The sequence below is a fragment of the Callionymus lyra genome, chromosome 2, assembly GCF_982586985.1.
Source record: "Callionymus lyra chromosome 2, fCalLyr1.hap1.1, whole genome shotgun sequence".
Lineage (NCBI taxonomy): Eukaryota > Metazoa > Chordata > Actinopteri > Syngnathiformes > Callionymidae > Callionymus > Callionymus lyra.
In genome coordinates this window covers 10,211,322-10,225,808 of record NC_141819.1, presented here as the reverse complement: position 1 = coordinate 10,225,808, position 14,487 = coordinate 10,211,322, and the positions used below count along the sequence as shown (strand labels likewise).

Genomic DNA, 14,487 nt, shown 5'->3' with positions numbered 1-14,487 from the left:
TAGCCACTGGGGTAAAGTTGGGAAGGCCAAAGACGGGGAAGAGGGAGAAGTACTTCTGCAAACTGGCACCTCATAAATCTGACAAGCAGCCAAGTAGAGAGAAGGAGTGAACGAGTAAGTGTGCGTGCACCAAGACAGAGTGAAGGAGGGAGAACTGAACAGGAAAATTAAGTACGATGTATAAAAAAAAAAAGGGAGGGATTGTTCCAAAGAATACTGAGTTTTGCTGCCATCCACTGCTTACCCGAGGTCATGTCAATTTCATGCTCAGTGGGTTTTGTGTCAAAGGCAGATCTTTTGGTGAAATTGTCATTCAGTTTTCTGCACAAAGCAACTTTTTCTCCAGAGAAGAGTAATTGTGGGAGAAGAAATGTTTAGCATTCTTCTGCCCGACGAGGCAAAATCTCATTCTTCGGGAAAACAACTAACCTGGGTGGCCATTTTGCCGTAGTCGACCCAGCGCAGGGTGGCGAAGTTGGTGGATTCGGCGCAGTTGAAGCCGTGGTTGAAGCCGGCGTGGTAGCCGTACGGGAAGGTGATCATGAACTCGCCTTCATTCTGAGTCACCTGTGACGAGGAAGAAGAGGAAAAGTTCAGGATTTGCACTTTGTTATCTCTTTGCAATTTGTTCTTTTTTATTTGAACTTTGTTCTTGCGTTTATGAAACTTCTGTACCTTCTTTTGTCTGCTGTGAACTGGAAACCTTATTTCCCAAATGAGATCTCCAGGGGGACTAATCTAATATAATGCCAAATGTTTCAAACAAAATAATATAAAAACAAATGTAATTGGGTCAATACATAGTAAGTAAGTAAGTCATTTTTATTTATATTGCGCTTTTCCAGACCAGGGTCACAAAGCGCTTAAACAATCAAAACAATATTCAATAAAGTATATACTTTAAAGGTCAAGATAGAACTGATAACACAACAGGAGTTCCAGAAAATCAAGGAAAAGCCTGAACAAATAAAAATGTCTTAAGATGTTTCTTAAAGGAGTCAATAGATCATCAAACACAGAGAAAGATCGTTAGGAGCAACAGCCTGGAAGGATTTCTCTCCTCTAGTCCTGAACCATGTGCGTGGAACCATCAGTAGATTCTGACCTAAGAGCCCGAGCTGGGGTGTAAGGCTGGATCAGATCAGTGATGTAAAACATGTGGAAAAACACACCGCAACTTAAGTATGAAAGGTTCTATCAGAGGAAGAACTATTTTAGGATGTATTTAAAGTATAACAGTGATTAACTTTATACATTAAATAACATAAATTTCACCCCATTTTAATGGGATTTGCTCGAGTATAAATAGGTGCATCAGAGACGAATACATGGTAAAGGTTATATTTAGGCACAGCAGCCATAGCACACCGTGACAGACAGGAATGACTGTAAGAAACTTTTCTGACTGGTGAGCAAAAGTCATTCATCCTAACACGACTGCTACTGGAGCTGCAGAGACTCTTCCCATGAGTCTGGTTTTTTATGACATTTTTCTTTTAAGAATACGACAAGTTAAGCACATTCTCTTTTTTTTTAAATGTGTTGCCCTGAAAGTTAAACCTTTTTATGCCTTGCTGCATTTTCATACTTTCTTTGTGAAGCCTGGATCCAGGCAATCAGGAGACACATCAAACCCGGAGAGGTGACAGGAAGGAGGGTGGAAACAGTGGAAGGGGTTGATGAAGGGAAGTAAACTTTCTCAACCAAGGCGCTGGTTCAGATATCAAACGTCACTTTTTTTTGCTCTGCGCAAGAGTGCATGGAGACGATTTTATTTTTGCACATGAATGAAAAGCTGTACTGTAGGGGAATAAGAAGTAATACTTCGGATGAGATAATGACATCCTGAGGCGGGAGTGAGCTGAAGAGATGAACAGGATGGAGGGAAAATCCTCTGCTGACAGTTCAGAACTTTCTTCTGCCCTCAGTCTGGAAAATGTCTGCTGCCTACTTTAAGACATTTGAGAAGGTGAACACAGTTATTATATAACTGAATCAGGCCCAATTCTTTTATTCTTATTCTGTACTGCTTAATCCCTTATTGGGTTGCAAGGGCGGGAGCCTATCCCAGTTTCATCGGGCGAGGGGCGGGGGACACCCTGGACAGGATGCCAGTCTCTCGCAATACACACAAAGACACACAACCATTCACACACTCGCACCTAAGGACAATTTTCCCAAGTTTCCAATTAACCTCTGTATGTTTTTGGACTGTGGGAGGAAATCGGAGTGCCCGGAGTAAACCCACGCAACACGGGGAACAAACTCTACACAGAAAGGTCACAAGTTGCCTCCCTCTTGACCGGGAAGTGAACCGGCAACCTTCTTGCTGTGAGGCGATCGCACTAACCATGTGCCACCGTGTGCCCCTGGCCCTAATTATATTGAATTATTATATAATTATAAGACTCAATATGTTTAATGTTTACTAAAATAAAATACAAAATCAGTTCAGATTATCAGATAATAAATAAAATAGTTTTTTATAATTACCATGTCATGACAGAATAGCACTTGACCTTTTGAATTTCATCTTTTGTTATCCTTATCATTTTTTAAATGTCAGGATCATAATGCGGCCATTTTTCTTTGTCTCTTCCATCTTCATAACTCAGCCTCTGATATTTAACATGTCCCCCTTGCTATGGATTTCCACAACGCTTTACAGCAGCATGAATTGAACTTGTACATTTGTGATATTCTGTGCCTTTTTTTGCATTGAGGTTAGTGGTTATTGACATAACTTAATTATGAATTAAAACAATTAAATTAAATGATGAATTAAAACAATACATTATAAGTAGCTACTCGCATGCAAAGTATGGATAAACAAATACACAAAAAATGCTAAAAAGAGGAGACATGGATTGCTCACCCTGTCGAAGGGAATTCCATATTTCTTCAGGATCGAGGGCGAAATAAGTGTCATCTTATGACGGAGGAAGGCGTCGCATCCCTGAGAGCTGCCCGGGAAAAAACCTGCAAAGACAACGTCATTTGATCAAGACCCCCATTTACATAAGGCAGCATTTTGTTGTAATTTTATTAACCTTTGTCATGTGTTTATCATTTATGTTCATGTTTAGTTCACAGTCACACAGTCAATTAATTCAATCTATTGGTGGACAGAACATCAAATCTCTGACAAGTCAGAGCTACATATTTTGGTAAACTAAGGGCTAAATATTACTTGACATTTTAAAGCTCTCAATTTATACTTAAGCAAAGATCCACGTTGCTTCTAGGCATAGAGTTTCAGACGACTTCAGACAGTACTTCTTCCCCATCACTCTTCCTACAACTCTTAAGTGCTGATACCGTGCGCTGCCCGAGGGTAGGGGTCCATCAGAGCCTGTGCACAGTTAAACTTTAATGTGACTGACAGTGTAATTGGCAGGCGTTTCATCCCTCGATTTCATTGCATTGTTTAAGCTCCTGTTCAGCCCTACAAAGGGAAAGAGCAGGGGAGTGAGTTTCTCTCATCGCCTGCCTGCTTGTTGAAGCTGATAAAGGTGAATGATGTGCAGACAGAGCTGTGGTATTAATCCCCATTAAAGTGCAGCGTTCTCAGTGGAGCAATATTATCTTAAAGGCTTCACTCTTTCCTTTTGGGTTAAAACAAAATTACTCCTGCTTTATCCTTGCTCCCGGCGCTCACCCCGACACTTCCATGCTACTCCAAAACACATGTCTGGAATAGCAAAAAGATGAAACTCCACTGTTTGGGGAGGATTTTTCCAGATGATTATTGTCCTAGACCTTAGTTGGAAATCCTCCGTCACTCGTAACACCTTTTCATAAAACCTTTGCTGCCCATTTAAACGACACCTTTGGTAGCTCAGAGGGTTCTTGTCAGCTGCCATGAGGGGAAACAAGGACCCGTGTGAGGTCACGACTGTGTGTGGATGTGATCATGAACACTTTCAAACTGACAACTGGGTAGTGAGTCTGTGATTATCCTTTCTTTCTCAAATAATGTGGGTCAATATAATGTAGGATAAGAAGCTAGTTTTAATTGATTTGATCTGGACAAAATTTCATATCTTCATATTTCTAGCAAGATATCTCGAGATCGATCTGATATGACTACATGACTTTGCTAAAAATGTTTTTCGTTCAATTTAATTTTGGAAAATAAGTGGATGTATAGAGTTCTGTTTGACTGATTTTAACTTACTCTCAGTAAGTAAATAAAATATTTTTTGTTATAGAATAACTAGTAGGAAGTGACACAACAATAATATTTAATAATAAAATGTTTAATAGTCTTTAACATTTGTTTTCCAGACTCTTTGCCAGGATGTTGACCATCTCTGGATCTAGACAGGATTTCTTAAAACTTAAAATGTTGCCCCTGTACTGAAAGGTTCTCTCTGAGGAAGTGCTTGTGACTTATACACTTGTAGCATGTCTTTAAGTACAACCTTGAGAGTTTTGACAGATGCTTATAAATAAAATGCTTTACTATAATCAATATGTGACAGCTTCTGTCTCTGTGCCTGGTAGACATCAAGTCATACGCTGCTGATGCATCAGCGATCATTCTTGTGTGGAGCTTCAGCCACGAAGACGGAGAACTTGCATCCTCTCCTCTGTATTAACAAACTCTCGGTGTAGTGCCCGGTGGTGTTTCTACAGATGATGAAACAAGTTTGTTGTGTTGCTTTGCTCCACAGAGATTTTTTTGCAAAGAACAACCTGCACAACTCGCTCTGGTTAAGGTCCTCGTTTCTGAAACAATATCTCCATGTTATGAACGAGGGCTTCCTTTTGTCACTACATTTCTGTGTTTTTATTTTCCCTCCCTTTGGGGTGTTTGACGCTGATAGACAGCTGAAGTCAGCCAATGACAAAGGTTTGTGGTTGGCTGGAAGGGCGGGTACAACTGTGACGGTGATAATTTGCGATAATATCTTGTATTTTCAGATCTGGATAGAGATACGCTAACAATATATCGTTCAGCCCTAGTCTTGATGGAGCTTTATATCACAATTTAGTGATATAAACATGGCAAAAGTTGCTGAGCAAAGACATGCATGGGAAATTATCTGCTTCCATCAAAACTCCACATGAAGCCTTATTTTCCAAAACAACTATTGACATAGAGTCAAATTCTGTTGACTTTATTATTTAATACATCAAATCTTAAATCATCAATTAATCACAACAAGCCGTTTTAATGAGGTGTAACTTCTTTAAAGGAGAGAGCTTATGGCTTCACTGCGGGTCATTTAACTGTTAATGAAACTTGTTTTTCCACATAGAAGCTCTCACTACATATATTTTAAAATGCTGATGAAAGCTGTTCCCCATAAGAACTTTTACAGCAAACAGTGACTTTAGATGTGTTGTTGGAAATGGAAGTCCCCCCAAGGAAATGGCTGATAATTAAAAATATATGGCTGCGGTGCCGTTGGGACAAATGGGATTATATAAGATAATCAAAGCAGAATTCAATACTGCACTTGATAAAAGTCACTTGCTTTTGTATGGAATCGAAGTGCAATTGCTTTAGTGTTTAAAAGTCTAAAGCAACAGAATCATTATTATCTTACAAAGGAAATTAAAGAATCGCTTATCGATGTCACATTTAACCAGAGAATTGTGACAAGAAGCTGAATGATGAAACAATTTCCTTTTGACTTTGACCCTCTTGAGAAGAAGCGTCTCCCAAAAGATTAATAAAGTACAAACATATCTATAAGACACATTGTTAAACAACACAGTTTGAGTCACAGTGTGAGTACGCTGTGTAATCGTTTGAGGACACACTATATTGAGACATCAGACTTGACGTTGACCACAAGGGTTCACACTAAAGGTCACTAAACATGCTTTAATCAGCCATGAATGTTCGAAACTAATGAAGGAGACTACGGTCTTCGAGCGATCATCTCCAGCAAAAAACTAAAAATAGCTCACACTAAGCTTGATTTGAAATTAGCACATTTTAACAGAGCAGTATTTGGATTAGAATCCTTCAGGTGAGAAGAGGTGCAAATCCTGAGGCATGATGAAGGCGACTTGACAGTTTAATTGAGTCTCAAATCATAAGAAAACAAATCACCCTCAACCATGGCAACCAACTACAACTTAAGATTTATGTTAGACTATATTTCTGTCTCTACCTAAAAACAGTTTTTAGTAAACATTCTGAGGAAATAACCTTATTTACCTTTTGCCAGCCTTTCCAGCCTCTTCCCGTGTTCAGGTGGGATACAGTACCTGCAACAAAGAACAGATCAGATGTCATTCAGTGTTAACTCAAAACAATGATCATGTGACTGAATTCATATCCTGTGCAGGATTGAATGACAACCTTAGTAGAGAAATGTTTCATGTCATTAACCACTTGTTTAATAACAAATGTCACAAGAGTCGAAGCAGCCTCGTGCTCCTGCTTTGTTCTTGTATCCACAGGACTGAAACACACACTGGCGTCTAATGCAAAGAAAGATTTAACCGCTTTGAATATTTAAGAGTAAACAAAGCTAAATAGATGCCATAGCACAAGAACAATTAAGGAGACATACAAGAGCAGTGTGCCAGGATTATAAAAGAGGGGAAAAGTGAACATGGAGAAACTTTCAGTCGTGGGGCCATACTGCCACCTACAGTTGGAATAACGCCATTTTCTGAAGATTTTTAAGGATATCTGCGGCAAATCTTACAAATTTAAAAGTGGAATTATTCACCATCTTCAATACTGGAATTATTCCAGTTGAGTAGAAAGACTATTTTAATAAATATCTCTTCTCTTTGGTGACATCTTCACTGAAATAAAATCCATAAATATCTACACCAAATAAAGAAGTCATGGGTTGCGAACATGAAATAGTAAACGTATGCCGTCCTGCTCGAATAGAGCACAAATACATTTCAATGACTCACAAAATGAGGGTCTTTGGTACCCATTTTTATCTCTCCCGGGAAAAAGACTCGCAGTAAAGATGAAAAGTGATTTAGTGGAGGATAAAAAACAAAAACCCCCTGCCTCCGGAGCAAGAATCAACACGCATCATTTGTGAACGCAGCTCAACTATTAAAAAGAAACACGAGGTGGTAAATCACGTCGGCGTCCGCCGAATCCTATGATTTGTTGAAACGTCTTTGAAGATATAAAAACAGAGCAAATTAATGGCGGTATCCCATAAAACTTTTATCGACGCCAAGTAATCAGTCCATCATTATTCCCTCCATTTTCTCCTGGCATGGGGCCTAAAGGACGTGGTGTCCATGGCAACGCCACGTCTCTCACTAGGGGAGCTTTGGCAGAGAGAGAGAGACGAATATAACAAGTCACATCAAACGAGGGCTCTACTTTTACACCTCTCGGAGGGAGATGCACATTATCTACAGAGGAACGATTCTCTTGACAGGGAAAGTTACCGTGTCATGACAACTTGACAAACAACACAACAGCTGCTGGTGTTTTTCTTTTCCCATCCTGAACACACACACATCAAATGACATGTTTTGTATCGACTATTTTCTGACTAATTTTATGTTTATATATATATATTTCAAAGGCTTTCTTCCAGAGACTTCACCGACAGCAAATTACGTCACTCAGACCTCTGCAGGACCCAAGGCCTCAAGCATACAGGTTTGATTTGATGCATTTGCTCCCTTTGGTAGTTAGGCTTAACTTAAAACCTCTAGATTGTAATTCAGATTTAAGCTTTTTCATTCCTTTTAAATGAAACTTAATTAAACGCTTGTTGGCTTAGCTAGACGACAGTGATAGCTGATCATTCTGAGGTGAAATTTACCAACAGGTTACACGTTGTAAATAAGGTAAGGTAAGGTAAGGTAAAACTTTATTGATCCCTCATGAGGTCTCCTTCGGGAAATTGTTTTTTTCCAATAGCCAATACATACAGCAATCTTTTTTATAAAAAATCAAAAATAAATCAATCAAAATAAAATAAGAACAAGAGAAATAAAGAGAAAGAACACAATTACACAATCTAAGTCTAAATATAAAGACAAAGAACAACTAAATAAATGAAAAATATAATAGCTAATATCAAACTAACAGTAAATATTCCATGTTATAATAATACTGGTCTCAAATTAAGTTTACTTTATTGGGCTGGTAAATGTTAATTCATCTGCTCTATTAAAATGAGGCCACAATAGAAAATCTTGTATAACGTCAATTTTTTAAAGAAAAAAAGCTTGTCCTGGTTCCATTTGGTTCCTTAAAATGTAAAACGAGTCCTAAATATTGAGCTGTCAATCACTCTTTTGAGCGAAGAAGAATGACAGTGATTCATTTATAATAGGGTTCATTTCAGGACCGAAACAAGCAGGCTAAGCTTCAAAACACATCCATATTCACTCGTCTGCCTGCCGTCTACCCGCTCTCAGAGGTCACTCTTTCAAATAATAGCAGAGCAAGAGGAGTATGATGAGGCTCTGGGATGGCTTAGAAGGTTTCAGCAATATAACCAAAGAAAGAGACGATGACAAATTGACAAATCAAGTGACAGACCGTGAATATTTTATACGTTTTCCAGCGTGTGTCAGTAGAAGTACCTGCGGTGGCATATGACTTTGATGAAGAGCACAGTTGCACAGGGAATGAAGTTCATTTCACAAACGACTGCACTGTGAAGGGAGATGCATGGGGGCTTGCTCTGTTTAACAGCCTATAATTATTCTATACACAAGTGAGAAACTCAAAAGTGGGTTCATTTCAGCAGTTAAAAGTGAAGGTCGGACAGCTGAGTGAGCCTTGGGCGAAAAAGCAACGGAGGATTCGTCGGACCGTGAGCGTGACGAAGATGGAGGAAGTCAGAATTGACATGAGATCAAAGCCACGTTGCTGTTTTTGAAGAGGGAAAGCAGTTTAAAGTCATATCTCTTTTTCTGTCTTTCTTTTTCTGCTACACTTGTCCTGTGTGGTTTAGATCTGGGATTGACAGTCACCGACACGCGAAACATCAGACGAAAACCATTCGGAAATGTTCAGACATTAACACTAGTGATGTCAACATTTGTTGTTCTGGGTTATTTATTGACATAACTGCTGTGTGCACAATTATCAAAGACCACACAAGTCTTTCCTTGTGTTCTGACATTTAACGCCACTTCAGCTCAGCTGCACATGTGGAATTACTTTTGACTTCATGGGGAATTTGCAAGCATGGGTGCGTTTTTGGCAGTTATTCTAAATGACTGTTTTCCCTTTAATGACAGTTTAAATTCGAGGAAAAATAAACTGGATTTTTTCAAATTTAAATGTAAAAGAGTCAATACAGATGACGTATTTGTCTCCCCCCAGTGTCAGAATAATGTAACTGTAATGGTTTGGAACCTCTTATTGCCACTGAAAGAGGGTCTTGCTGGATCTCTTACCAATATTTGTCTCCTGCCACTTATTACTTGATCAATTTTATTGTATTCAATTAAGATGTTAGATATGTATTTATTGGTAAAAAGGGTAATAATTATAGTTTTGATCACCTTTAGTGATCTTTTCTGCACATTAAATCAGAGTAGATAGATTTATGAGACAAATTGTATTGCACTTGCTTGTCATTATTCAGTTCAGTTTATTTTTAAAAATAACATATATACATATTCCATTCAGTAAATTTATAACGCATACAATCTGAGGCCTATTTTTTCACTTTCTAGGGTTCATCACCTGCCTTGGTCCAGTCAGAAGTTGTTTTATGATCATTCCTATGTTTGGCGTGTAAAACGATAAAATCTGTTCTTGACTGATTTATCAAAATCCAATTCTCAAATAATATAGAGAAAATATTATTTAAACTTTCCAATATTAAGGAAGTTGAATATACATTTCCAGGCCCTGCTTTCAGAGATCTTCAGTGTTTTCCATCCGATATATTTACATCTACACACAGCGTTATAAAAAGGGACTCACCAGGATTTTGACTGTCCAAAATGAAGATAGTTAATACTGTAGAGGTCCATGTCCTCCGTGTGCCAAGCAAACGTCGTCTTCCACATGCCGAAGTAGAGGTACGGAGTGTTGACCCCCTCGATGACGATGCCGCACTCCTGCTCCACCATATCCAGGAGCGTGTTCAGGCGGCCGACGTTCCACTCATGGACATCCTGCATAAGATCGTAGAGAAGAATTTGTTGTATTAAAAGATTCCTAAAAGGGATTTAAGAGATGTGCAGTTGTCATTTTAACCACTAGATGATGCTGTGGTCCCAGAAACGTGTGCAGTTTTAAACGACACAAAGATTTTACCTCAGGATCAACTTAGCTCCTGCCAGGTATATTGAAAATAATCTAGATGAGCGGAATAAAAATAGGATTAAATAGATGAATGATAAAAAAGTATCAATCAAAACTTTACTTTCTAGTTTTGGACCATGGTTATGTGTTTGTTTTTATCACCTCCTCCCCTCAGTGCTTCGGTTCAAGACCCCCAGCACTCAAAGATCAAATGACCCACCTCATCATAAATGGATCCACTGACATCAGCACCATAAATTGGAGACACAAATGTCAGGTTTTTCCAGTACTTCCTCTCCAGATCATCAAAGTCCTTGTGGCGGGGGGTGCCATACCTGCAAACAGTGCACAACCGGTTACAGAGCAAACAACCTGTTGGTATTTGATACCGGCTTCATAGATCTTCCAAAGGCAGCATTGGAGCTTAAAAAAACAAATATTTGATCTTAAATTCTGAGTTCGGGGGCAGGAGTGGAGTAAAAGTATCATGATGTTCTGTTCTATGTTAGTCTTTGTATCATTTGTCTTTGATCTATGTTCTTTCTCTTTCACTTTAGACTTAGATTGTATCATCTTGTTCTTTCTCTTTATTTCTCATTGTTCTTTATTTTATTTTTAAATCATTTTTATGAAAAATTGCTGTATATGCTGTGGCTAATTGGAAGAAATAAACTATTTCAATTTCAATAAAGTTCTACCTAAACTAACCTATATGCTTGTTTATTCTTACAATCATCCTTTAGTCACCGATTAATTCACGTTAAAATTTGACTCAATAAAGGACATTAACGTGCGTGACTATAAACTAGTTGAGAACAACTCACAAGAATACAAACAAAGTAAGAACAGACACACTTGACCTCCGGGCTGCCATGATCACAACAAAAAGGGGCCTACACGTACAAATACATGCTACTCTAAACCGAAACTAAATCGGCTAGTGAACCATCTGTCCCCTTAGATGCATGTTTAAAAAAAAAAAGCATGTTTAAAATATTTGTTTTGCTCGATTGACATTTTTTTTTTATCTAAACTTTAGGAACAATTAGTCGATCGTTTCTAAAGAAGAAGTCAATGAACTTGTAGGCTTGTAAATGTTTGTGCTGGCAGCAAATAGCATGAGAACATGGGCCTCATGTGGATCCGCATGGAGATAAAAGACAACAACATAGACAGAAGGCAAAAGGAACAATTGCACAAAGAGAAAAAAGAGGGCAGACTTTATAGGGAGGCTAAATGCTAGCGCCAAACACTGACCCTCAGCTCGTCGGTTGAGACAGATAACAACTTTAAAACTCATTTCATCTGTTCCATGATGTAGCTCATGTTTTGTGTTGATGTGCTGATGTAAGACACTATCTTCTTCCTTCAGGGCAGTGGGGTTGGATTGATGCACTGATATCATAGCTGCGTCGCATTCTCTGCTGAGCAGTGCATGTTTTCATCATGTTGTGACTGTCTAAATGTGTGCTTTCATGTTTCTGTGTTTTTTTTTATAGCTTCTTTTACTCTTTTATGAAACCAAGTAACTGCTTCTGTGATTGGTTTTGCTTTTCAGCCTTACCACAAAATAAAGTGTGTTTCGTTTAACACCACTGTCGAGAAAAATGACTCTGAAGGTCAAACATGGGTTTCGGTAAAGGACTTACTTTTTGCTGTTGGCCAGTTTGCGGTACTCGTTCACCGTCATGGACTTTTTCTGAATGTTGTATTGAGTGAAAAGCCCGGACTGGCCAGTGACCACCTGCATGATGGGAGCTGGGATGACCATGTCATCAATCGACTCGTAACACTTTCGGGGCTTCCAGCCCTCTGGTGGGATAACCTAGTGGAGAAAACAAACATGGCATCAATAAAAGGAACATAACGTCTTTTATTCTGTATTGTCACCACAAACAATCCTATTACTTACTTACTTACTATGTTTTGCCTACAATACAGGCAATAGAAGTTTCTGTTTTTGATTCTACAAACCTGTTTAGTGATGTAAGTAAGTAAGTAATTTGTATTTATATAGCACTTTTCCAAACCAGGGTCACAAAGCACTCAAACAATCAAAACAATACTCACTAAAAGATATACTTTAAATGTCAAGATAAAACTGAGAACAACACAGGAGTTCCATTCAATGTCATCAATCTAGTTTTTCCAAGTGTGCTGTATACAGTATATATATAGAATATACAGATACATAGTTTAAATGTCATTTTTTAAACATACATTCATAAATATTTGCAGACTAAAATGTCTTCTCGAACCTTTAATGTGATTGTTTTTATAACTATATTGTAAGAAAATACATTCAGAAAAGCTTGCAGTTACAAGATAATTGAATAGTGAAGTCCTCACCTTTGCCAGACCAGCACGGTGAGCTCCCTCACTCTCCATGTACACAACGTACTTGGCAAAGTCCTTAAACTCTTCCATGGTGGGCCGAAAAGTCATGATCTTGCAGCTGGGGTTCTTAGCAGCAGCAGGCGGAACAGGGGGGATCATGGGTATAGGGGGTAGATCACAACATGGAACATTGCCAGCGGTCATATTCGGGTCCGTCGGTGGAGCCAGGGCGACAGCTGGTACATCATCGTGTTCAGATGTCAGAGCTGTAGGTGGGGGAACAGGTACTGGTGGCTCTGGGGTAGAAAGCTGGTCTGAAAATCTGTTTTCGTTGGACGACGGCCCGGGGTTTGCCTCTTCAGCTTGATAGGGCAACGAATCGGGGTCGGGGTGAGAAGCTAGGGCCGTGTCAAGGGACATGACGGAGGCCATCGGGAAGAGTTGCAGGTTAACCTGAAAAGAAAATAAGACATGTATTATATAATCAATCAAAACTCAGTTGACAAGGATTTAAAACAATGTTCAGATTATTTTGTTGCTGTATGTATTGTAACATGTTGGTGTAACAAAAATTTACAAACAATTAAACATTTAGGTATATAGGTAGGTAGGTAGGTAGAACTTTATTGATCCCTCAGGGAAGGGAGGATTTCCCTCCTTCGGGAATTTGTTTTTTTCCAATTAGCCACAGCAAAAACAGCAATTTTTCATAAAAAAAAATAAAAATAAAATATGAACAAGAGCAAAGAGAAATAAAGCGAAATAACAGATGATACAATCTAAGTCTAAAGATAAAGATAAAGAACATAGATCACAGAAAAATAACAAAGACAAAAGATACAAAGACTAACATAGAACAGAACATCATTATACTTTTACTCCACTCCTGCCCCCGAACTCAGAATTTAAGATTAAAATTTAAGAATTTAAGATTAAATAAACAAATGAAATATGCTAAAGACTGTAACTAATTTTACGTAATTAATACATTAAACACAAAAGTTAAATCAAAATGCATAGGATTGGTGGTTTTTTTTTACTTTTTCATCAAACTTTTAGTCTAGCTGATTATATATCTTCTGCAGTACCATGATCAAAACGTGATAATGTGAGGATCTTTCAGAGGAAAAACTGATAAATGACAAAGTCAGTAAACATAAGATTATTTTACTTGTTAGGAAGCATTCTTTTGCACTGGAAATAATGTGTTATTTATTATTTTCAGTGAGAAAACTGCTTGGAGTTGAAATTTACCAAAGAATTGGTATCAAAAAAAGGATCATCCAGGAAACAATATCAGTATCAGTTACCCCGTGTTGAAAATTTACGATCAATTCTCAGCCATATACATAGTACAGCTCTTCAACCACACCTACATGTTTCAACTTCCACAGAACTTTGAAAAAGAGAAGTGCAAGCATTCAGAAATGCAGATACATGATGACCAGTGTTCACCACATCCATGATGAATTTCCCCTACACAATATAGAACAAATAATACATTTTTTATTCCGTTTTAAAATGCTGTAAGATAAGTTTTAAACACATTTTACACATCGTTTATTGAAATAGTAAGTAATTTTTATTTGTTTAGCGCTTTTCCAGACCAGGGTCACAAAGCACTTAAACAAACAAAACAATATTCAATAAAGTATATACTTTAAAGGTCAATATAAAACTGATAACACAACAGGAGTTCCAGAAAATCAAGGAAAAGCCTGAACAAATAAAAACGTCTTAAGATGTTGCATTTTATGCTTTTATATCATTTAAAGAGTAATTTTGTTGATCTTTTTTTTCAACCGTTTCATATAAATACTTGGGTAAGCATGGGTTATTTGGCTTTTAGTTTGTTTTTTTTGTGAATATACCCGTCCAGCATAGCATATTTCATTTTTTTTATTTAATCTTAAATTCTTAAATTTGAT

The 14,487-nt window shown here is 38.0% G+C and overlaps 1 protein-coding gene across 1 annotated transcript in view; it reads right to left on the bottom strand.

Annotated features, from left to right (window-relative positions):
- Window positions 1-14,487, bottom strand: part of kdm4b (lysine (K)-specific demethylase 4B) — a 31,413-nt gene that overhangs the window by 15,857 nt on the left and 1,069 nt on the right. Inside the window, exons 2-8 of the mRNA XM_087783485.1 lie at window positions 12,572-13,012; window positions 11,872-12,047; window positions 10,443-10,557; window positions 9,899-10,092; window positions 6,176-6,225; window positions 2,876-2,979; window positions 430-567 (exon numbers count right to left, since the gene is read on the bottom strand). Coding sequence (XP_087639611.1) covers window positions 430-567; window positions 2,876-2,979; window positions 6,176-6,225; window positions 9,899-10,092; window positions 10,443-10,557; window positions 11,872-12,047; window positions 12,572-12,991 — 1,197 coding nt within the window. The 5' untranslated portion in view covers window positions 12,992-13,012. The remainder of the gene's footprint in view (window positions 1-429; window positions 568-2,875; window positions 2,980-6,175; window positions 6,226-9,898; window positions 10,093-10,442; window positions 10,558-11,871; window positions 12,048-12,571; window positions 13,013-14,487) is intronic.